Source organism: Ornithorhynchus anatinus, chromosome 5 (assembly GCF_004115215.2).
Source record: "Ornithorhynchus anatinus isolate Pmale09 chromosome 5, mOrnAna1.pri.v4, whole genome shotgun sequence".
Classification (NCBI taxonomy): Eukaryota; Metazoa; Chordata; class Mammalia; order Monotremata; family Ornithorhynchidae; genus Ornithorhynchus; species Ornithorhynchus anatinus.
In genome coordinates this window covers 40353472-40376966 of record NC_041732.1, presented here as the reverse complement: position 1 = coordinate 40376966, position 23495 = coordinate 40353472, and the positions used below count along the sequence as shown (strand labels likewise).

Genomic DNA, 23495 nt, shown 5'->3' with positions numbered 1-23495 from the left:
AGCGCTTATTATCCTTAGCCCATATTATCAGGGCCCCGAGGTCTAGAGCTCCAAGAGCCAAAGAGTCAGCCTTGATAGAGTTCTCCACTGTCAAACGCCCGAGCCCCTGGGACAAGCTAATATCGGGAGTTGGATTGCCTTTAAAAATATAAACATTTTAAATAAAAAAAAAACACAATCGAAGCAATTGCTGGCATTGAGTCACCACCTGCTGGCCACAGTGCAAACGTGCAGACTTGTAAGAATTGCCCTTCCTGCCAAACTCATTTCAGTCCAAGCAGCCCGGGCAAGAGAGGCTGGAAAGCCACTTAAAGGAAGGGCGGCTGAGTAGCTCCGAAGTTAGGACTACAGCAGGAATTGCTGTTAGTCCCAGCTGATTTTTTTTCCCTTTAAAATTCCGGGGAGGCAAGATTCCATTCATGTCTGTCTCCCCTGCTGGACTGGGAGTTCTTGGAGGGCAAGGATTGTGTCTACCAAGTGGCATTGTACTGTACTCTCCCAAGTGCTTAGTACAGTACTCCGCACACAGTGTGGGCTCAATAAATTCCACTGATTATTGATGCTTAGTGTCAGACTCCCTGATCTGGTCTTGGAGTTGAATGGGCTCAACTGGTTGCTTGCAGCATTGATCCTGTCTCCAAGGCCTTCACAGGAATCAGGGAATCCATTCAGATTCCCTTTATTTTTTTTTCAAACTGCTGCGCTCTTTTCTCAGAAAGGTGGAGGGTCAGTGGGCAGCTTTTCAAATACTGATGTTCAGCGCTACTGGGCATGCTGGATAAAGCAACTGCAACGGGGGCTTCTGTTTACTCAGAAGCCCCTAATGAGGTCATCTACCATTAGAGCAGTTCTCTCCCTTGCAGGCTGTGGAGAAGAGTGTGTGTGTGTGTGTGTGTGTGTGTGAGTGAGAGAGAGAGAGAGAGAGAGAGCACGAGAGAGAGAGAGAGCGAGAGTGAAAGCAAGCGAGAGAAAGAGATGGAGAAAGCAGCACAGGTCAGTGGGAAAAGCACTGATGTGGGAATCAAGAGACCTAAAAATCTAAGTCTGGCTCTGTCACTACTTGCATAAAGTCCCTTGATTGCTCAAGACCTCAGCATTTCCATCTGTAAAATGAGGAAAATACCACCTGTGTTAATTTTCCATACAGAGCTGTTGGAAGAATTGATGAGACTCTGCTCATGAGGTGCCCTATGTATGAAAGCCCTCTAGACTGTAAGCTCCTTGTGGGCAGGGAACGTCTACCAACTCTTTTGCATTGTACCTCCCAAGGGCTCAGTGCAGTGCTCTGCACACAGTCTGTGATCAACTCATGCAACTGATTGAAAGTTTCTGAATTACAGACATGAGCTTAACCCACCTTGACATTCATGGCCGATTGAAACAAGACACCGAAAAGGCGACTGGTAAAAATGACCTTTATTAAGGTCTAATCCAGCAGCTACCTCTGTGCTCTACATGTACATCCACAGAGACAACACAGCTATTTGGGGACCACCCTGAAAGGACATTCATTCCTTCAGCATTCCCCTGCCCTCCCTGCTGTGCTGAGGTACCCCCACCCCCATCTCTTAACTCCCAAGTTTCAATGCACCAGCCCTGCAAAAGAATGCACAGGATTTTTTTTGCCTTGAAACATCCCTCTGGTTTCAATGCCTCTCTGAATTCCGCAGAACACTGGGAGAAATTTTTCCACTGCTCTTCCAGCGGGTATACCTGAGAGACATGGCATGGAACACTGAACTGAAGACCCATTTTGAAGCGGCGGGTTCCTATCTGCACAGTTTCCCAAAATCCATGAAGTGGAGGGAGCCCGGGACCAACGGGAAGGGAGCAAGACACACATCTAGTGGAACTCGGCAAAGTCACTTTAGAGAACTTTAGAATGCCACATGGAATTTCACATTATTCAGAACAGCAAAAGCAAGTCTGTGGATGTAAGGCGGTAAGACGGGTAGTTAATTCACAGGCAATAGCATGGAACAGGGCTTTAAACAGTCAGTCGATCAATAGGATTTATTGAGTGCTTACTGGGTGCAGAGCACTGTACTAAACACAAAAACTCCATGAATGAGAAGATAGATGTCTTCATTCATTTCAAGTTGCCAGAAAAAAAGAGCCCAGCAACTCTCCATTAGGTTACTACAAATGTTCCCAAACATAGTTTTAATAAATATTTAAATAGCTCTTCTGCATACTTTAAGCCAGTCATAAAAATGGAATATCACCCAGTCTCCTAAAATTAATGACACAGTTCTGGATTCGTGAGATGGATAGATATCTTGGGGTCTGGAAGGCCAGCTCTAGGCAGGGCCAGAAACTATAGCTTTGGCGGCAGCTGCCACAACCAGAAGGCCCCCCCTCCCATACACACACTTAGCTAATGCTGCTCAGCAGGCTTTGAGAGTAACCTGAACCCCAAGGGACTGTCCACTTCCAACCAGAAGACACCCCATCATGGGAGGAAGCAGGGCTAAAGCTCAGCCACTGCTGCCCCTCCCTATCTCTGTTACACAGAGGGGGGCAGGGTTCTACAGGGAAGGTAAGAGAATAAACTAAATTTGGGATGGAAGAGAGGGTTGGAAATTTAATTTCCACAGCTCCCTGAAACACATTCTAAAATAGAGTGGGGTCCAGCCACACTCATCTCCTTTATTTCCAGGGGAGAGGATGATAGAAGATCTCACTGTTTTTGAATACTGAATTGATGGGAGGGCAATATCTCAGAGCAACTCACACTCAAGATTTTAGGTTTCAGGCTGTTGTTCCCTGCAGGATAATTTTGATCCCACCGAGTTTTGGTGGTTCTGGAGTGAGTAAACTTTATTTGGGAAATTCTAGTTTACCCCTTGAGGCTCAAATATTAAATAGATCTATGAGAGAGTTCTCTGTGCTGGCAAGAAAACAACTCAGATATCTCTTTAAGTCTGTCCTACCTGGCCATGGATGGAACGATCCCTTCAGAACCCTCTTGGACTCCTCCCCCCACCATTCCTCATTCTAACATGCTCTCCCTGCCAAGTCCCTTCTCTAAAGGCGCCGTATTTCTTGTGTCTCCTTTTCCTCTCTCAAAAATCAAATCCCCAATTGACTCTTCCTTCGCTGCTTTAGTCCCCTTTCTTTGAAAACTTTTTTTTTTTAAAATGAATCATTTCTGAATTCACAAAAAGAAGAAAAAAAGTATGAGTTTTCCCCTCCCTTTGTCCACTTTATCTTTCCCCTTGGATGAACAAATTAGTAGGTCTCTTCTGTATTACATCAGGGCTAATGGATACTGTTTCAGATGTGCCCAGGCTCTCCCCAGTGACCCTCTTTTCTCTCTTGATTAGTTCAGTGAGACCAAAGACCCAGAAAGAATCAATGCAGCAAAAGGGGGGTGCAGACCCCAGAGGGGACTAATGCAGGAAGGAACAGCTGATTTTTGATCCCTAGGTAAGACAGAAATGAAAGAGTGTCGTGGTTTTTCATTCGGTATCGGGCTCTGCTTCAGGTTCGCACTTGGAACTTTCCAGCTTTGGTCATGTATTTTATGCCCTTGAAGGGCTTGTACTTCTCTCCGTACATATCCAGACGATTTACTTTCAGTCCTAGAAGAATGAAAAAAATGGTGAGACCAAGAGTTAGAGATACGATGGAGGAAGGAATACAGCTAAAAGGCTTATTGCAGCTCTGTTCCAATGAAGGGAACTACTCTCCTTTATTTATTTTGGTAGTTTTGTAAGAAATTTCCAATTATCTCAGTCTTAGGAAGTAGACAGAATGAAGATTTACTATCTTGCCACCTTTGAAACAAATTGGCATGTGTGAGAGGAGGCAAGAGAGCAGGGGGAAACATGGACTTCTGAACAAGATTTAGAAAGTCTTCCCTTTGTTGAGGCCCCAGAGAACCAGGAGGAGGAAAATTTGCTGAGTGGGTTTGGGAGGTGGGGCATTAAGGGAACTGATAGAAATGGTGAAAAGTAAAACCCCACATTTTCCAAGTGACAAATGGAATATCATCAATATATGCTAAATATAGCCTCACAGGGTTAGGTATAGGATTTTGGAAAAGAAAAGAACCTATATTTGACGAATTTGCACCTTTGATGGACTCAGGAAACAAGCTAAAGGTGAAGGAGGAGAAGGCAGAGGAGGAGAAGAATGAGAAAATGGCAGGGGAGGGGGATGAGGGAGAGGGGAAGGAGGAGGAGAAGAAGAAAGAGAAGAAGGAGACAAAGATGACAAAGGAAAAGAAAAAACAAACAATTGAAAACCTCTACTTGGAGCAGCCCCCTCATTCAGTTTTGGGCCCAGAACCAATAGTAAAAGACAGGCTTGCACATGGGAAACCAAAATCACCAGTGAAGGATCCAGGTGCATTCCCAAACAACAAACTTCAACACAAAGGACAAAAGCCTTCTCAATTGAAAGATCTGGAGATTCCCCAGTCAGAGCTCCAGCTACCTGTGTCTCCCTCTGGCTTCACTTACATGACCTTAGAAATAAACCTCAACTACTTCACCAGCCCACATTCCTGCTTCAGTCAAAAATGTATATTATTTTACGAAAATCAACTTAAGAGGAATAAACTGTCAGGATGGCTTTAATAACTGTGCAGCAGAGAGGGACCTAGGTCCTCAAAGTCATCCTGGCTGCTTATCACCTACCAGAGATCGCCAGTTGCTGGATTTTAAACTGCAGGTTGATTGTAGGGTTCTCATCAGGTTTGGAGGCCCCAGCTTGGAGGCTCATGGTTCCCTTCAAACTTGGCAACTTCTGGGGATTTATTTTCCCTACATCCCAGGAGAGCAGCTTCAAAGAGAAGAGGAGAAAATGACACATGATTGACAGGTTAAAGCTACTGGCAGGGGATAGCTTCCTCTGTCCTGTTTCAACATGATATGGTACCACAAAACCCTCTTTCCTTTAATGTAAGAGTTTTTGCCTTGTGGAGACCCAGAACTCTTTTCAAACCACTGTGTGTCAATTGTACTTGGGCCACAATCCCACCCTGGTTAGAGGTAGCTGAGTTGTGGGTAACATAGGCTTCTCCTGTTATGTTTCACCCCAGAAAATGATGGGTTTTTCCTGCCATTTTCTTTAAGGAGCATTTCCTTTAACGAACCCCTCAAGATCACTTTATCCTAGAGGCCCCCTGCCAATAGGAATCCTCATGCATGGCTCATGCCCTCAGGTGGACTCAGGATATCCAACTTATCAGTACTTCCCACCCAAGGTCTTCTTACCTTCACTATGCTGCCTGCCCCATGTAAAATTAGCCTGGAGGTGCTGGGGAAGGGAAGGTACATGAAGAGCTAGGAGCACATGCACACTTGGAGAAGAGAGGTGAAGTTTCCCAAAGGGCCTCCCCGGTTTCCCTGAGCAGGGTTCCCCAGAGTTTCAAACTGACTCTGTGGCACTCCTCATCAAAGGAACTCAGCTTCTGTGGGGAAGAATTATTGTAAAAGCATTGCAAATCATCCACTCCCAAACTTCCTGCTTTACAGAGGTCTCTTACCTTGGTGACTGGGTCAAATGTGTGTGCTCCCTGGGAAGGGGTGAGACTCATATTCAGGACCCCTTTAGGCATCTGACTTGTGACAATCACTCCCTCTATAGTCTTCCCCATGGTTTGCTTGGGCCCCACTGTGATTTCAAAGCGTCCCAGTGAGCTACTATCCCGGAAACTGATGTTATGTTTGACATATACAGGAATTGCCACCAAACTGGAAAATAAAAAGACATGTCATCAAGGCCATGAAAACCTGAAAAATCTCACCTTCCACTGTTTTCCCTTGCTAGTTCACCAACTCTCATTATCTCCTCACTACTAGAGTTTTCCCAATCAACAGGGAATTTGCCAGTCAACAGGCAAATCATAAATCAAGGCACTGTCCCCTCCTTTCTTTTTGCAAAAGATGGGGTTTTGTCATCCCAGAGGACTGAGGGGTCAATGCCTTCATTTTACACTTTCAGTAATTTTGGGTGAGACACTTCACCTTCATGCTTTACTTTCTAAATATGTCAAATGGTGTTAATATTCACGGTCCCCTTTTCCTTTCAGGAAAAAGTGGGACCTAAAAGGGACAAGATTTGAGAGGCAATTCAAGTGGGAAACAGTACTGTTTTCACTGTTTCTTAAAAACTCAAAGATGTTTGGTCTTTATGCACATTTGGAAATTTTTATATTTTAATTTCAATTATAATTACCAAGCACTCTGTGCAAACCACTGTACTAAGAACTTGAGAGAGTACCATACAACAAAATTAGCAGACACGTTCCCTGCCCATAACGAACCAGAGGGGAGGCAGACATTAATATGAATAAATCATTTATAATATATTTTAAAGATATGTACATAAGTGCTGTGGGGTTGAGGGCGGTGTGAATATCAAATGTTCACAGGTCAGAGATCCAAGTGCACAGATGACACAGAAGGAGAGAGAGCTGGGGAAAAGAGGGCTTAATCAGGGAAGGCCTCTTGGAAGAGATGTGACCTAGTAATAATGATGGTGTTTGTTAATGCCTTACTGTATGCCAAGCACTGTTACAATACTTTCATGGTGGAGAGAGGGGTGGTCTGGCCTATATGGAAGGGGAGGGAGTTGCAGGCTAAGAGGAGGATGTGGGAAAGAGTTCGGCTGGGTGGTAGATTATACTGGGGCACAGCGAGTAAGCTGGCACTTGAGGAGCGGAGTGTGTGGGCTGGACTATAGTAGGAGATTAGTGAGGTAAGTTAGGATGGGGCAAGCTGAGTGTTTTAAAGCCAATGGTTAGAAGATTCTCTCTGATGCGGAGGTGGATGGCAATCACTGGAAGTTCTTGAAGAGTGGGGAGACATGAACCCAACGTTTTTGTTGATATATTTTAATTCAGATGCCCTTCCTTTTCTCCTCCCCATCCCTACCACTTCATCCACATGTAAAATGGCATCTTACTTCTGAGCACTGACGTGATAGGACAGCAGGCGGAAGTTTCCATCCGGGGGGATGAAGGAGAGGATGCGCTCAGATTCCCAGCGCTTGAAGCGAACACATGGATGGAAACTGACATCGTCCAGCAACCTGGGGTTCTAAAGTTACCATAAAGGGAAAAGCAAGTCACCCAGAGATGAACACCCTCGTCTCCATCAGGAAAGATATTTAGAGGCTGAGTAATAGAAATGGAGAAAATGTCTTTGATTTCCTAAAATGGGTTCAGCTCTGTGACCTAGTAAAAATAATTAAGGAATTTGTTAAGCACTTACTATGTGTCAACCACTGTTCTAAGTGCTGGGGTAGACTAACAAGTTAAATAGGTCAGACACAGTCTCTGTTCCACATGAGACTCACAGTCTGAGGTGGAGGGTGAACAGGTACTGAATCCCCATTTTACAACTGAGGAAGAAATTAAGGCACCGAGAAATTGTGACTTGCCCTCAGTCACACAGCATGCAGATGGAGGAATCAGAATTAGAACCCAAGTCCCCTGACTCCGAGGCCCATGCTTTTTTCCACTGGCCTCGCTGCACTGCTTCCCTAGCATTAATCATTTAATCATATTTACTAAGTGGTTACTGTGTGCAGAGCACTTTATTAAGCACTTGTAAGAGTAGCAACATGGACTAATGGATATGGCATGGGCCTAGGAGTCAGAAGGGGCTGGGTTCTAATTCTGCTCCTCCATCTGCATGCCATGTGACTGAGGGAAAGTCACTTAATTTCTCTGTGCTTCAGTTACCTCATCTGTAAAATAGACTTTTAAGTCTGTGAACCCAATGAAGGACATGGAGTGTGTCCAATCTGATTAGCTTGTATATACCCATCACTTAGTACAATGGCTGGCACACAGTAAGCACTTAAACACAAAAAACAAAAAACAGAGTTGGTAGACATGTTCCCTGTCCACAACAAGCTCACATTCTAAATGGCAGAGATAAACATTACTAGAAATAAATTATGGATTTGTATATAAGTGCTGTGGGGCTGAGAGAGGGGTGAATAAAGTGCCCAAATCCAAAAGCAAGGTTGATGTAGGCTTTGGGCCTGAACAAGTGATTGGTCTTTCCCCCCCCCGCCCCAGTTCATCCCATTCTTGCACTTAACAATTTACTATTGCCTGATCTCCCTTCTCAGGCTCACATCTGGAGAGTTTCCAGCACTCTACCAGTCTCGACTATGGGAGGGAGAGTCAAGCAGAGGCATACCCATTCCATTCCTAGCTTGGGCCGTGGCTAGCGAGTAGAAGGCAATCTGCTACAAGTCAAAACTCAACTGTCCTGGGCAGCAGCGGCATGGGACAGAGTTGAGGGTGGAGACTCAAGTTTACTGAGCGGAAGAAGGAAATGGTAAAAATACAGAAGTGGTTTATGAAGAAAACTCTATGGATACACTCCCAGAATGATTGCAGATGGAGGTGGGGCGCTCTGGGAAATATATGCCCATAGAGTCGCTACAGGTCAGAAATGACTTGACAGCACTGCCTGATCCTACCACCCATATTTCAGACCCCGTACTTTACCATGAAGGAAAGTGTGAGGTCAGGCATCCCAGTCAGCTTAACACAGGCATCAATCACACCCTGGATCTCAGCGGTGATCGTGGAACCTGGTCCCAATAGGAAAACAAGAGACGATTACTGACAAATAGAAACATCATCATTCTACCTCAAAGAGCAATAAAGTGGAAGACCTATTTAATTACGAACTACTTGAAGACAGGGACCATTCTAGTGTATGTTCCCAAGCATCTAGTATAGTGCTCCACTCCCGGCAGAGCCTCAAGAAATGCTGTCGTTAATGATGAGGTGGAAGTTCCATTATGGTTATGGGATCTTTAATATAAAAATAACTTCCTGCAAAATTCTGGGGTCCATTGTTCTGGTTCTAACATCAGGAGAGAGTACACACTTTCAATTCCAGGGACCAGTTCCTACAGAGTAAAATACCTTAGGCAAAATGACACTTTACAAAGGAAAATCTGTTCAACCGACTGATTTTTTCTCCCTCCTCTTTTATGTGCTTTTGGATTTAGAACAAGAACAACCCTAATGAAAGAGCCTTCTCGTCCAAGAGAACTAGCTGCCCTAAATGCCAGTAGCAAATTCATTTTGGATCGTGAAAATCAGTTACTGGAAAATTCAAGCCAAAAGCCTAAGGGCACACCTAAGTGATAAATGACTCTTCACCCAGCCACCAAGGCAGCATTACAGAAAGGGGAAAGGGGGGGATTATTTTACCTATTAATAATTAGTGCTCGAGTGGAGGATAAAAATTATTCACCTCTTTCTCAAAGACACTGCTGAGAGCAAACACAGTAGCATATACCTGACTTGTCAATGATAGAATCAATCTCCTCAATCACATCAAAGTATGCCTCGTTATTGGTATATTTCACCCCAGTCCGTCTCCACGGCACTACAGAGAGCTGCCCTGTAGGAAGTTGGTCACCCACGTTGGTGCTTCCTGAAATAATTGGAAACATTACAACAGCATAGAAAAGGACATATCTTTCATTTAAATAGCATGAAAGGGACAGTCAGTGGAATTATTGATGCTTTTGGCCACACCATCAACATGGATAAAATTCATTGTTGTTTGGGTCTTGGAAAAAGGCAGAATAAATACAGCAAGACAGAATCAGAATGCAGACATTTCAGACCACCAAAAGTAACCTGAACTCCAAAGCCCTAAAAGAATTCAATTACAATCCTGATGTCCTGATACTGCCAATAGATAAAACAGATGCAACAGTAGTGATTTTCATCAGATTGATACCAAAATCTTGGACTTTCTCAATGATGCCAACTCAAAACACAAAGCAAATTTTAAAAACCTGATAATGAGATTAAACCTCTAAATTCAATCACAAAAATTGGAAGAGTCTCAACCATGCAGACCAAACATACCTCATTCCATCTGAAAAATCTTCAAGGAATCCAAAATTCAGTCACTACGCAACACTATTTATTAGGTGCTTGCTGTGTGCAGTGAAATGTGGTGTTGGAGAAGGCTTTTGCTAACACCATGGACTACCCGAAAAACAAACAAATGGATTTTGGAGCAAATTAAGCCAAAGTGGTCTTTGGAAGGCCAAATGACTCGATTTAGACTAGCACATTTTGGTTACATAATCAGGAGGACTAATTCTCTGGAGAAGACATAAATGCTAAGAAAAGTCCAGGGAAAATGTGGAAGAGAGAGACCAGCAGCTAGATGGACAGAAATCATACAAAGATAATGAAAGAACAGTTAGCAAGGTTATAGATTATGGCAGAAGACAGGATGTTCTGAAGAAAATACATCCATAGAGTCACTGTGAATCAGAAATGACTCGACAACATGTGATAATACTGTGTGCAGAGCCCTGTACTCAGTTCTTATAGTAGTACAATAGAAGATCCACAAAACCAACATTTTCGTATGTCCAATAAAAAAAGCTTTTAACTGCCCTATTCAAACATTCCCTGTAATCTGCCATTGGCACAAGCATTACCACCACTCTCCACTGAAGACGCCAGTTCTTGTATATGTGTGCATGTTTGTGCGTGTATGTGTGCATTCATACACATAGGAATATATATGTACATACATGTATATGTAGGTACAATCAGCAAACTTCATAGGCAGGCTGAAACAATAGGCAGGTTAGGACCATTTGCTAGTGATCCTGTGAGAAGCAGCATGGCCTAGTGGGTGGAGCACAGACCTGGGGGTCAGAGGACCTGGGTTCTAATCCTGCCTCCACAACTTCCCAGCTGTGTGACCTTGGGAAAATTGCTTAACTTCTCTGTGCCTCAGTTACCACATCTTTAAAATGGGGAGTAAGACTGTGAGCCCACGAGCATAGGGATGGTGTTCAACCTGATTGGCTTGGATCTACCCCTCAGTAAACCCAAATCTGGACAACACCTTGGAACAAACTGACTAAAGCAAACCAACCCACAAAAATAGACAACTGAATGCTGACCTCATTATCTACCAGCCCAAAACTGGTTTTTCTGCTCATTGGGCAATATACTCACAATCTGACCATTGCAATTGACCAATGATATTCATTAAAATCATCATTTCTAAGCAAGCGCTTGTCTGAATAGTTTTCTAAAGCCCGCAGACAGTGAAAGAGAGAAATAGAGAGAGAGAGAGAGAGAGAGAGATCCAGAAAAACATGAGCCCACAACATCAGCACAGCTAATAGAGAAGAGGAAAATTGGACCAGATTATCTAATCAGACCCACACACAAAACATCACTAGAAGATGACTGAAGAACAATGAATGATGAATATCCCCAGAAGCCTGATATGTCTTGGAGATACTTTGTGGCTCTTCTTCCTGACCATACGTGGGCCAGGCAGGGCAAAAGATATCTCTGATAGCAAGACTACCTCTCTGTGTAGTCTGTACATCAACCTTGTGCAACACACAGAGAAAAAGTTCAGAGCATCAGCTATGAAGGCAACCAGACCATCACCCCGATGAACCAACTGAGATGGTGGTCCTGGCTATTCTGCTTCTAAATTAACCAAGAGCAGAGCCAGAATGTCAGAGAGTAGTACTGTTCCATATAAAGACCCTTCTTAAGATTTTTACACCACAAAATCACTCCACTTTAATAATCTACACGCATGAAATGTAAATACTGAAATGGTGCCCATTACTGATGTCTGTTTCCACTCTTTGACCTGCACACCTTGAGGATATCTGACAGATCCAGGTGTGAATGGGTTCGTGGGTGTGTTGGATATACACATGCTCCAAGACCTCGCCACTTCACAGCCTCTCCCAAAGTATATTGAGAGTTGGGGGTTCAAGGAAAACAAAAGGTGGTGAGTCTCTTTTTGTTCCTTGCCAGATAAAGGGACATCTACTATTTCCTGTGTTCTTGAGGCGAAATGAAAGAGAATCTCTACATCTCAGATCCCGTGTGATACCGTAGGGTTTAAGAATTGCTGAATTACAACTGGGACACCATTCTCTACCCTCCATTTCCCAGGCCGTTTTAAACTGTAGGAAGGAATACGATCCATGCACTCGGCAGTTTAACAAAGTGATAGTCATGGATTTCTGGGAAGTGGTTCTCAGGAGATTAATTTCAGGTACTGTATAGGGCATTTGTGGCTTTATAATTTTAAGTTCCTCATTCTTCATAAAAAACAGAAAAATACGAACAAAGTCGCAGATATAGTCCATCATCTCACTCCCAAAGGGCTAAAAACATAGTGTTCCGTCCAAGAAACTTGAAATGCTCTTTGGCAACAATATATTTTTTCCAAGTGTGCTCAAAAAGAGAGGGTATTAAAAACATAAATATCAAACTGAACATCTGGTATGAACTCCGTGGCCTAGTAGATAAAGCGTGGGCCTGGGAGCCACAAGGACCTGGGTTTTAATCCCAGTTCTGCCATTTGTCTGCTATGTGACCTTGGGCAAGTCAGTTAACTTCTCTGTAATTGTTACCTCATTTGTAAACTGGGGACTAAGACTGTGATCTAAGCCCTGGGTGGGACAGGGACTGCATCCCACCTGATTAGCTTGTATCTACCCCAGTGGTTCAGTTACCGACTCATAGTAAACGCTTAAATACTATGAGAAAAAAACAATAAAAACTCTTCACTTGAGGTCTGAACATTGATGTCTAAACTATGGGCCATCCTAAACTCAGCCTCACTAAAGATTACTCCACCTTTCCCCATACCTGTGATAGTGTTGACAACGGTTCGCAAGATGGTGGGAGGTTTTATCAGCTCCTTCAGGATATTTGACTCAGTAGCCAATGGGAACCCATTATCAAGCATCTCCTCCAGCACTTCATAAACCACAACAACATTGTCTTTGATCACTACTTCCGAACAGACTCCAAAATAATCCTGTAGAAGACAGAACCTTAAATTAGTCAATAGTAAAAAAGGTACTAAAATAATGTTTCCAAATACACCGATTTGATCTTGCCTAGACTATTCTATGATCAACTTTTCTAAGGTTTTTGATATCTTCTTTCAAAAAGATGGGATTCTTTTCCATTCTTCTATTTTTCAAATTCTAAAAGGGAATGGGATTCCTGAAAACCTGCTCTGAATGTCATCTAATCTTTTAGTGTTCAAAGCAAAGCCCAGTCCACATCTGTTAGTAAATTTCATTTATCAGAACAATAAATACCATGAAATTGACAGACCCACCTAGTCATTGATGGCTTTCAAAAGCACAAACCAGTGGTACTTACTGAGCGCTTACTGTGGGCAGAGCACTGTACTAAGTGCTTGGGAGAGTACAACCCAACAGAGTTGGAAATTGTGGATATGTTTAAAGGAAAGTGAATTACTGTCTAGACTGTCATAATTTTCAATTCCATGGAGGAACTCAGTTCAACTTCTGAGATTTTTTTTTTTCACCTGACAGACTTGTAGCCCTTCAGCACTTGGAAGAATCATTCCAAAGTAAAACAGCCATATTCAACTGGCAATTCAGTAGACAATAAAAACGGTTACAATAATGCCCCTGGGCTTTATCCTTCTGGCTCTCTATTTACCATCGTACAGTTGAGACATCAAACTAAGGGCTGGCCTATTTATAGCTGTAAAAGAATCCAAAATAATAAACTCTGAAGCCAAACTTCAAAACGAACCACTTAATTCAACTTTCCTCAATTCCTGCGTGGTTTTCACTAGATAAAATAACCCTTGCCACTTCCTGCTCTGTTCTGTTATGCAATGCTGCTTTATGGATGTTCACCAGCTGTCATTTTCCACCAAAAAGACCGTTAGGTTTCAGGATTGGGTGCAGTTTTAAATGTAGAAATCTAAGGAAGGAACTGCTCTTTTGTGGGTTTGGTTAGGGTGATTACAAATCAGAGCTGAAGGGTTGTAGTCCGAACTCTGTAATTTACTGTGTTTTTAAATTCCTCCAGCGACTTTCTAGCCCTCATACCTTCCAACCTAGTAAAGAGGCTAATGTTCATTATGAAACTTACAGTTCTGAGACTTTGGCATGCCAGCCCTATAGGGCATACAGGATGATTTTTTTAAATGCCTTGCTCAAAACGGACAGTGCATTTTGGGATTCTTTGGTATGAAGGTTGCTGTACACACGGTCATGTGATAGCACATACAATATAAAAGCTCTTTGACTAGCTACGCTCTTTTTTTTAATCTAAATGTCTCAGTTCTCCTTTCACATTCTTGTCGCACGTTCCCAATCTAAGCATTCAGAACTCACATGACCTAGCGGTTGAAATTAAAAGCCCTCGGCTTCCCATCGTGACGAAGATTGATCATGGGGGTTAACAGGGCAGCCCGTCTCCTCGAGGATTCTGCAGTCAGAAGTTAGAGTCTGGAAAATTCCCTACTCTGAAATCCTATGACCTGAGTGGTGCCGATGTCCTGATGGGACTCACCATTTTCCTTGAAACTTTTATCCTAACCCTAAAGAAAAATGCAAGGGAGAATCCTATGCTCGAGCTGCTGAGCGCCGCTGGCGAAAGTCCAAGCACCAAGCCAACCTCACACACTTCAAATTTATCCTTTCCTGCCTTAACTCTGCCCTCTCCTCCGCCAGGCAAAGCTTCTTCTCCTCCCTCATCGACACCCATGCCCGTCACCCCCGCCGATTGTTCCGGACCTTTAACTCTCTCCTTAGGCCCCCTGTTCCTCCCCCTCCCCCATCTCTCACCCCTAATGATCTGGCCACCTATTTCCTCACGAAAATCAACACGATCAGGTCTGAGCTCCCCAAAGTCACCCCTCCGCCTCTCCCTCCCCCCAACAACCCCTCCCCTACTTTCCCATCCTTCCCTGCAGTATCCTCAGAGGAGATCTCCTCCCTCCTCGCAAGTGCCACCCCCTCCACCTGCGCCTCGGACCCCATTCCCTCTCACCTTCTTAAAACCATCGCCCCTGCCCTCCTCCCTTCCTTAACTTCTATTTTTAACCACTCAATCTCCAAGGGCTCCTTCCCCTCTGCCTTCAAACACGCCCACGTCTCCCCCATCCTAAAAAAACCCGCTCTTGACCCCACTTCCCCCTCCAGTTATCGTCCTATCTCCCTACTACCCTTCCTTTCCAAAATCTTAGAACGAGTCGTCTACAATCGATGCCTAGAATTCCTTAACTCCCATTCTCTCCTAGACCCCCTCCAATCTGGCTTCCGTCCCCTCCACTCTACCGAGACTGCTCTCTCTAAGGTCACCCATGACCTCCTTCTTGCCAAATCCAATGGCTCCTACTCCATTCTGATCCTCCTTGACCTCTCTGCTGCCTTTGACACTGTCGACCATCCCCTCCTCCTCCGTACCTTATCTCACCTTGGCTTCACGGACTCTGTCCTCTCCTGGTTCTCCTCTTACCTCTCTGGCCGATCATTCTCGGTCTCCTACGCTGGAGCCTCCTCCCCCTCCCATCCTTTAACTGTTGGAGTTCCTCAAGGGTCAGTTCTTGGCCCTCTTCTGTTCTCCATTTACACTCACTCCCTCGGTGAACTCATTCGCTCTCACGGCTTTGACTACCATCTCTACGCAGATGACACGCAGATCTACATCTCCGCCCCTGTCCTCTCCCCCTCCCTTCAGGCTCGCATCTCCTCCTGCCTCCGGGACGTCTCCACCTGGATGTCGGCCCGCCACCTAAAACTCAACATGAGCAAGACTGAGCTCCTCATCTTCCCTCCCAAGCCCGGTCCGCTCCCAGACTTCTCCATCACCGTGGATGGCACGACCATCCTTCCCGTCCCGCAGGCCCGCAATCTCGGTGTCATCCTTGACTCGTCCCTCTCGTTCACCCCACACATCCTATCCGTTACCAAGACCTGCCGGTTTCACCTCTACAATATCGCCAAGATCCGCCCTTTCCTCTCCACCCAAACGGCTACCTTACTATTACGGGCTCTCGTTATATCCCGGCTAGACTACTGTGTCAGCCTTCTCTCTGACCTCCCTTCCTCCTCTCTCGCCCCGCTCCGGTCTATTCTTCACTCCGCTGCCCGGCTCATCTTCCTGCAGAAACGATCTGGGCATGTCACTCCCCTTCTTAAACAACTCCAGTGGTTGCCTATCGACCTCCGCTCCAAACAAAAACTCCTCACTCTAGGCTTCGAGGCTCTCCATCACCTTGCCCCTTCCTACCTCTCCTCCCTTCTCTCTTTCTACCGCCCACCCCGCACGCTCCGCTCCTCTGCCGCCCACCTCCTCGCCGTCCCTCGGTCTCGCCTATCCCGCCGTCGACCCCTGGGTCACGTCCTCCCGCGGTCCTGGAACGCCCTCCCTCCTCACCTCCGCCAAACTGATTCTCTTTCCCTCTTCAAAACCTTACTTAAAAATCACCTCCTCCAAGAGGCCTTCCCAGACTGAGCTCCTCTTCCCCCTCTACTCCCTCTGCCATCCCCCCTTTACCTCTCCGCAGCTAAAGCCTCATTTTCCCCTTTTCCCTCTGCTCCTCCACCTCTCCCTTCCCATCCCCACAGCACTGTACCCGTCCGCTCAACTGTATATATTTTCGTTACCCTATTTATTTTGTTAATGAATTGTACATCGCCTTGATTCTATTTAGTTGCCATTGTTTTTACGAGATGTTCTTCCCCTTGACGCTGTTTATTGCCATTGTTCTTGTCTGTCCGTCTCCCCCGATTAGACTGTAAGCCCGTCAAACGGCAGGGACTGTCTCTATCTGTTGCCGACTTGTTCATCCCAAGCGCTTAGTACAGTGCTCTGCACATAGTAAGCGCTCAATAAATACTATTGAATGAATGAATGAATGTCACTCAAATTCTTGCAAGAACAGAAACCTGCCGGAATGATCCGCTATTCAGTTTCAATTTGCAACAAGATCTGCCCACACCTATTTCACTTCCATCCAAGGGCTGAGGACAATCGATCAATGGTATTTACTGAGCACTTAGTGTGTGCAGACCACTGTCCTAAGCGCTTGAGACAGTACAACAGAGTTGGTCAATACGTTTCCTGCCCACAAAGAGTTTATAGACTAATAATAATGTTGGTATTTGTTAAGCGCTTACTATGTGCCGAGCACTGTTCTAAGCGCTGGGGTAGACACAGGGGAATCAGGTTGTCCCACGTGGGGCTCACAGTCTTAATCCCCATTTTACAGATGAGGGAACTGAGGCACAGAGAAGTTAAGTGACTTGCCCAAAGTCACACAGCAGACAAGTGGCCGAGCCGGGATTCGAACCCATGAACTCTGACTAGAGGGGGAGACAGATGTTAATTTAAATAAATAAATAATGGATTGTATATAAGTGCTATGGGACTGAAGGTGGGGTGAATATCAAATGCTTAAAGGGTACAGATCCAAGTGCAAAAGTGACACAGAAGGGAGGAGGTATAGGGAAAAAGGAGGGCTTAATCGTGGAAGGCCACGACTCTTTCTATCCATAAATTGGGCACAGGTGGTGCACAGGTTGCTTCAGTCCAAGGCCGCGACTATAAGTAACGTTAGCTAAGTCACTTCCTTTCTTGTCTTAATTCTCCCTCGCCCTTTTTCGATGTAGGCATCTAACGCAAAAACATAAAAAATGACGTTTTCAAAATAATTTAAATTAAATATCCAGCGCTGAAAAGACACTGGATTTTCAACTGACTCCATAGCATTGTATTAGAATGCTCTCCCATTCAAGGACCAAAGTGCGAAGCAGCTTGGTTTAGCGACAAGGGCCCGGGCTGGGGAGTCAGAGGTTGTGAGTTCTAATCCTTCCTCTGCCCTTGTCAGCTGTGTGACTTTGGGAAAATCACTTAATTTCTCTGTGCGTCATTTACCTCATCTGTAAAATGGAAATTAAGACTGGGACCCCCACGTGGGACAACCTGATAACCTGTATCTACCCCCCCCCCCACCCGATGCTTAGAACAATGCTTAGTACATAGTAAGCACTTAACAAATACCATCAAAGTTAATCCCATTTATCATTTTAAATCAGTTAATAAGACGGACAGAAAGACAACTTTCATCAGTTTTGAAGCAGAGGGTCTGCTGGTGACGGCAGTCACGGGGGTTAGCTGATCTCATTTCATCACACCCATAACAGATGATGGAAATTAACTATGAAATAACAAAAGATGCTACAAGGAATCGATCAATCAGTGGCATTTATTAAGCACTTATTACGTGTAGAGCACTGTTCCAAGCGCTTGGGAGAATACAGTGCTGGAGAAATTAGCAGACACATTCCCTGCCCACACCGAGCCTACGACCTAGAAGGGAAACACCTCATATTCACCCACCTGAAACGTGTCCACCACACGATGCAAGAACTCGATGACAAACAGTGGTGGCACCTCCGTCTGGATCACAGCCACAAAGAAAATCTTGTGACGGTAGACACTCAAGAGATAATGGTGAGGGGTTGGGATCACAGGAGGAACATTTTCTGCCTCAGTCGCTCTCTCTTGGGCCTCAAAAAAGTAATCACAAACAGAACGGCTGACCACGCTTTTCCAGTGCTTCTCGAGGAAAATATCCCCAGAGGAATTGATCAGAAACAGGCTGTGAATCATGGTTGAAATCACAGGTGAGGGAGGAAAGTCTTTTTCAGCCTAAAAGAGGAATTTCACCCTAAAAAAACAAAAGGAGTCAAGAAATAAGGTGGTGAACCACTTGGCAGAAATTGGCCACAGCTCACCCATTCGGCAAGAACTTTTGATTATACAGCTATTTGTACCCCTCTAGACGAGAAAGCGCAGTCCAGACTCCTTGTGCTGAGAACTTGAGCCTCAAGCCCTGCTTCATTCATTCAATCGCATTTACTGAGCACTTACTGTGTGCAGAGCACTGTCCTGAGCGCTCGGGAAAGTACAAAACAGCAATAAAGGGGGACAATCCCTGCCCCCCTTCACAAAGCCACTTCATTCATTCATTCAACCACATTTATTGAGCACTGCCTGGGTGCAGAGCACTGTACTGAGCGCTTGGCAAAGTACAATACAGCAATAAAGAGGGACAATCCCTGCCCGCCTTCACAAAGCCACTTCATTCATCCATTCATATTTATTGAGCGCTGCCTGGGTGTAGAGCACTGTACTGAGCGCTTGGCAAAGTGCAATACAGCAATAAAGAGGGACAATCCCTGCCCCCTTCACAAAGCCACTTCATTCAACCGTATTTATTGAGCGCCGCCTGGGTGCAGAGCACTGTACTGAGCGCTTGGCAAAGTACACTACAGCAGTAAAGAGGGACAATCCCTCCCCCCTTCACCAAGCCATTTCATTCATTCATTCCACCTCCTTTTCAGAGCGCTGCCTGGGTGCAGGGCACTGTACTGAGCGCTTGGCAAAGTACGATACGGCAAGAACGAGGGACAATCCCTGTCCACCACGAGCTTGCCAGGGGCACCTCCTCCGGCAGCAAGGGAAGGGAACCGAAGCAGCAGCGCTGCAAGGCCCAGCCCTCCCTGTCCTCGGAATGGAGAGACGAGGAGGACGGAGGTGGGGGAATGGGAGGGAGTAAAGGGGTCATTCCCGGGAAGGACCGACGGGGAAGGGATGAGGGTCCTGGGCCGGGAGAGGGATGCTTTTGGAGGGGAGGGGAGGGGAGGGGAAAGCCCACCTTTGCAGCCTCCCACCAGGCAGAGGCAGGGAGTGTCCCCCATCCCGTCCGGGGCGGCCTCCCTCCATCCCTCCATCCCTCCATCCCTCCCTCCGCGTCCCCCTGCCCACCTCTGCCGCAGCCCCGCAGCCGGCGTCGCTCTGCCCGGCGCGGCCCGTTAGCGCCGCGTTTGACAGGCAGGCGCTCCCTCCCTCGCCGCTCATTGGCCGCCGCCGCCCGGGCCCAGCGAGGAGGCCGCGCCTCATTGGCTGTCGGCGCTCTGGCTCCCTCCCGATTGGCTACTCCCCGCCGGGCTGGACCCCTCCGAGCCCCGCTGATTGGGCGGCCCGTCCCAGGCCGGGCCCGGGGATTGGTGGCGGGGCCGGACCCCCCGGCCCCGGGTCTTGGAGCCGCCCCCATCCCCCTTTTAGGGAGAGCTGGGATTTTTTTCCTTTTTCTTTTATTTTTTCCTTTCGTATTTGCGGAGCCCTGGCTAGGTGCCAGGCACTGTAATAATAATTATAATCATCATAATAATCATCATAATAATAAGCAGCCTGGCTCAGTGGAAAGACCCCGGGTTTGGGAGTCAGAGGTCATCATCATCATCATCACCATCATAATAATCATCATCATAAAAATAAGCAACGTGGCTCAGTGGAAAGATCCCGGGCTTGGGAGTCAGAGGTCGTAATAATAAGAAGAAGAAGAAAAAGAAGAAGAAGAATGATAAGCAGCGTGGCTCAGTGGAAAGATCCCGGGCTTGGGAGTCAGAGGTCGTAATAATAATCATAATAATCATAATAAGCAGCGTGGCTCAGTGGAAAGATCCCGGGTTTAGGAGTCAGAGGTCGTAATAATAATAATAAGAAGAAGAAGAAGAATGATAAGCAGGGTGTCTCAGTGGAAAGATCCCGGGCTTGGGAGTCAGAGGTCGTAATAATAATAATAATAATAACAATAATGATGTTGGTATTTGTTAAGCGCTTACTATGTGCAGAGCACTGTTCTAAGCGCTGGGGGAGATACAGGGTCATCAGGTTGTCTCACGTTAGGCTCACAGTTAATCCCCATTTTACAAATGAGGTAACTGAGGCACAGAGAAGTGAAGTGATTTGCCCACAGTCACCCAGCTGACAAGTGGCAGAGCCGGGAGTCGAACCCATGACCTCTGACCCCCAAGCCCGGACTCTTTCCACTGAGCCACGCTGCTTCTCTATGGGTTCGTGGGTTCATGGTCATGGGTTCGAATCCCGACTCTGGCACTTGTCAGCCAGGTGACTGTGGGCAAGTCACTTCACTTCTCTGTATCCCAGTTCCCTCATCTGTAAAATGGGAATGAAGACTGTGAGCCTCACGTGGGGCAACCTGATGACCCTGTATCTACCCCTGCGCTTAGAACAGTGCTCGGCACATAGTAAGCGCTTAACAAATACCAACATTATTATTATTATTATTACTATTAATAATATTTGTTAAGCCGAGCACTGTTCTAAGCGCTGGAGGAGAGACAAGGTCATCAGGTGACCCCATGAGGGGCTCACAGTCTCAATCCCAGCGTGGCTCAGTGGAAAGAGCATGGCTGGGATGTCAGAGGTCATGGATTCTAATGCCATCAATGCCGCTCGTCAGCTGGGTGACTTAGGGCAAGTCACTTCACTTCTCTGGGCCTCAGTTATCTCATCTGTAAAAGGGGGATGAAGACTGTGAGCCCCACGGGGGACAACCTGATCACCTTGTACTCCCCCCTCCCCAGCGCTTAGAACAGTGTTTGGCACATAGTGCGCGCTTAACAAATACCATCATTATTACTTACAGATAAGGTAACTAGGCACGAAGAAGTTAAGCGGCTTGCCCGAGGTCACACAGCTGACAAAATGACAGAGTGGGAATTGGAACCCAGGTCCTCCGACTCCCAAGCCCGGGCTCTTTCCACCAAGCCACGCTGCTTCCCCACTAAGCAATGGGGTGGACACAAGCAAATCATTCATCCATTCAATCGTATTTATTGAGCGCTTACTCTGTGCAGAGATTCATTCAATAGTATTTATTGAGAGCTTACTCTGTGCAGAGCACTGTACTAAGCGCTTGGAATGTACAAATCGGTAACAGATAGAGACAGTCCCCGCCCTTCGACGGGCTTATCTGTACTAAGCGCTTGGAAAGTATAATTCGGCAACAGATAGACACAATCCCTGTCCGGCAGGGTGGTTCACGGCCTCAACCCCCATTTTACAGGGGAGGGGACTGAAGCGTCGTGAAGTGAACCCGTTGTTGGGCAGGGATTGTCTCTACCTGTTGCCGCATTGTACATTCCAAGCGCTTAGTCCAGTGCTCTGCACATAGTAGGCGCTCAATAAATACGATTGAATGAAGTGACTGCCCCAAGGTCACATAGCGGATAAGTGGAGGAAGCGGGATTAGAATCCATGACCTTCTGTCTCCCAGGCCCATGCTCTAGCCATTGGGTGATGCTGCTTCTCCTCCTCCTCCTGCTCCTTCTTCTCCTGTCCCTTCTCCTCCTCCTGTTCCTCCTCCTCCTGCTCCTTCTTCTCCTGTCCCTTCTCCTCCTCCTGTTCCTCCTTCTCCTGTCCCTTCTCCTCCTCCTGTTCCTTCTTCTCCTGCTCCTCCTTCTTCTGCTCCTCCTCCTCCTGCTCCTCCTTCTTCTCCTCCTGCTCCTCTTTCTGCTCCTCCTCCTGCTCCTCTTTCTGCTCCTCCTTCTCCTGCCCCTTCTCCTCCTCCTGCTCCTCCTTCACCTGCTCTTCCTTCTTCTGCTCCTCCTCCTGCTCCTCCTCCTCCTGCTCCTCCTTCTTCTCCTGCTGCTCCTCTTTCTGCTCCTCCTCCTCCTGCTCCTCCTTCTTCTCCTCCTGCTCCTCTTTCTGCTCCTCCTCCTGCTCCTCCTCCTTCTCCTGCTCCTCTTTCTGCTCCTCCTTCTCTTGCCCCTTCTCCTCCTCCTCCTGCTCCTCCTTCACCTGCTCTTCCTTCTTCTGCTCCTCCTCCTGCTCCTCTTTTTGCTCCTCCTCCTGCTCCTCTTTCTGCTCCTGCTGCTCCTCCTTCTTCTGCTCCTCCTTCTCCTCCTCCTTCTGCTCCTTCTCCTCCTCCTCCTCCTCCTGCTCCGAGGCTTCCAGAGAGGCCCCCCGCCGTGCAGGTTCTCGGCACTAGTCGAGGCGGACATTTGCAGCCCCCTCCTGCCTCGGGGGTCCTTAGGGAGGCCCGGGGCGAGCGCTGGGGATGGGGGCCACTGATCAGGAGCAACAGTCGGCGGCTCCTCCGTGAGCGGAGAGCCCAAGTCCCAGGGCAGTGCTGGCCGCAGCTGTCCCCAATCCCAATCCCGCCCTCCCCGAGGCCTGCGAAGAAGGACCGCCCCACCCCGCCCCACCCCGCCCCACCCCGGGTCTCCCTGTGGCATGGAGGGGGGGTTGGATCCGGAGTGGGTGGGAGGGGGAGGCCGCTGCACCGGCTCGACTATCCGGAGAAGAGGACGGGGAAGGGGACCAGCGGAATGCGGTGATGGAAAACGGTCCCTCCTTTGATTTAGGCTTGGAGGAAGCCCGCCGCGATCCGCAATTCCTTCCCGGTGGAGCCCGGCCACCAGCCGCTGGAGCTGGGATGAGGATGCTGCGCAGACGGCCGGAGCCGGGAAGAAGCCATTAAAGGGGCAGGGGAGGAAATCCCTTTAACTCTCCTTTGCCTCTCCTTGCGGCCAAATCTTTTTGGTTTTCTTTTTTTAAAAAGTGGTATTTATTAATAATAATAATACTAATGGCATCTGTTAAGCGCTTACTACGTGCCAAGAATGTTCCAAGCGCGGGGGGGAGGGGTACAAGGTCATCAGGTTGTCCCACATGGGGCTCACGGTCTTAATCCCCATTTTACAGATGAGGTAACTGAGGCCCAGAGAAGTGAAGTGACTTGCCCAAAGTCACACAGCTGACAAGTGGCGGAGCCGGGATTAGAATCCATGACCTCTGACTCCCCAAGCCCGGGCTTTTTCCACTGAGTCACGCTGCTTCTCTA

The 23495-nt window shown here is 46.9% G+C and overlaps 1 protein-coding gene and 1 non-coding gene across 2 annotated transcripts; one reads left to right on the top strand and one right to left on the bottom strand.

Moving 5' to 3' along the window:
- Positions 1–1396: 1396 nt before the first annotated feature.
- On the bottom strand, positions 1397–19672 carry AP3M2 (adaptor related protein complex 3 subunit mu 2). The gene is made up of 9 exons (XM_007664655.3): positions 19610–19672; positions 18179–18509; positions 12650–12821; positions 9282–9419; positions 8477–8562; positions 6916–7049; positions 5495–5702; positions 4644–4788; positions 1397–3584 (listed from the first exon to the last, which is right to left on the bottom strand). The coding sequence occupies exons 2-9, from the start codon at positions 18449–18451 to the stop codon at positions 3484–3486; spliced, it is 1257 nt and encodes a 418-aa protein (XP_007662845.1). The 5' UTR covers positions 18452–18509; positions 19610–19672; the 3' UTR covers positions 1397–3483.
- On the top strand, positions 8082–8219 carry LOC114812388. The gene has a single exon (XR_003760042.1). It is a non-coding gene; the product is annotated as a small nucleolar RNA SNORA7 (small nucleolar RNA).
- Positions 19673–23495: the final 3823 nt, after the last annotated feature.

Bases quoted from the DNA above. Each gene is read 5' to 3' on its own strand.
- AP3M2 (XM_007664655.3), bottom strand. From the start codon at position 18,451: ATGATTCACAGCCTGTTTCTGATCAATTCCTCTGGGGATATTTTCCTC. The intron at 8,563-9,281 runs GTATATGCTACT...TATTGGGACCAG, and splicing joins TTCTATCATTGACAAGTCAG to GTTCCACGATCACCGCTGAG. The intron at 7,050-8,476 runs GTAAAGTACGGG...TGGTAACTTTAG, and splicing joins ACCTCACACTTTCCTTCATG to AACCCCAGGTTGCTGGACGA.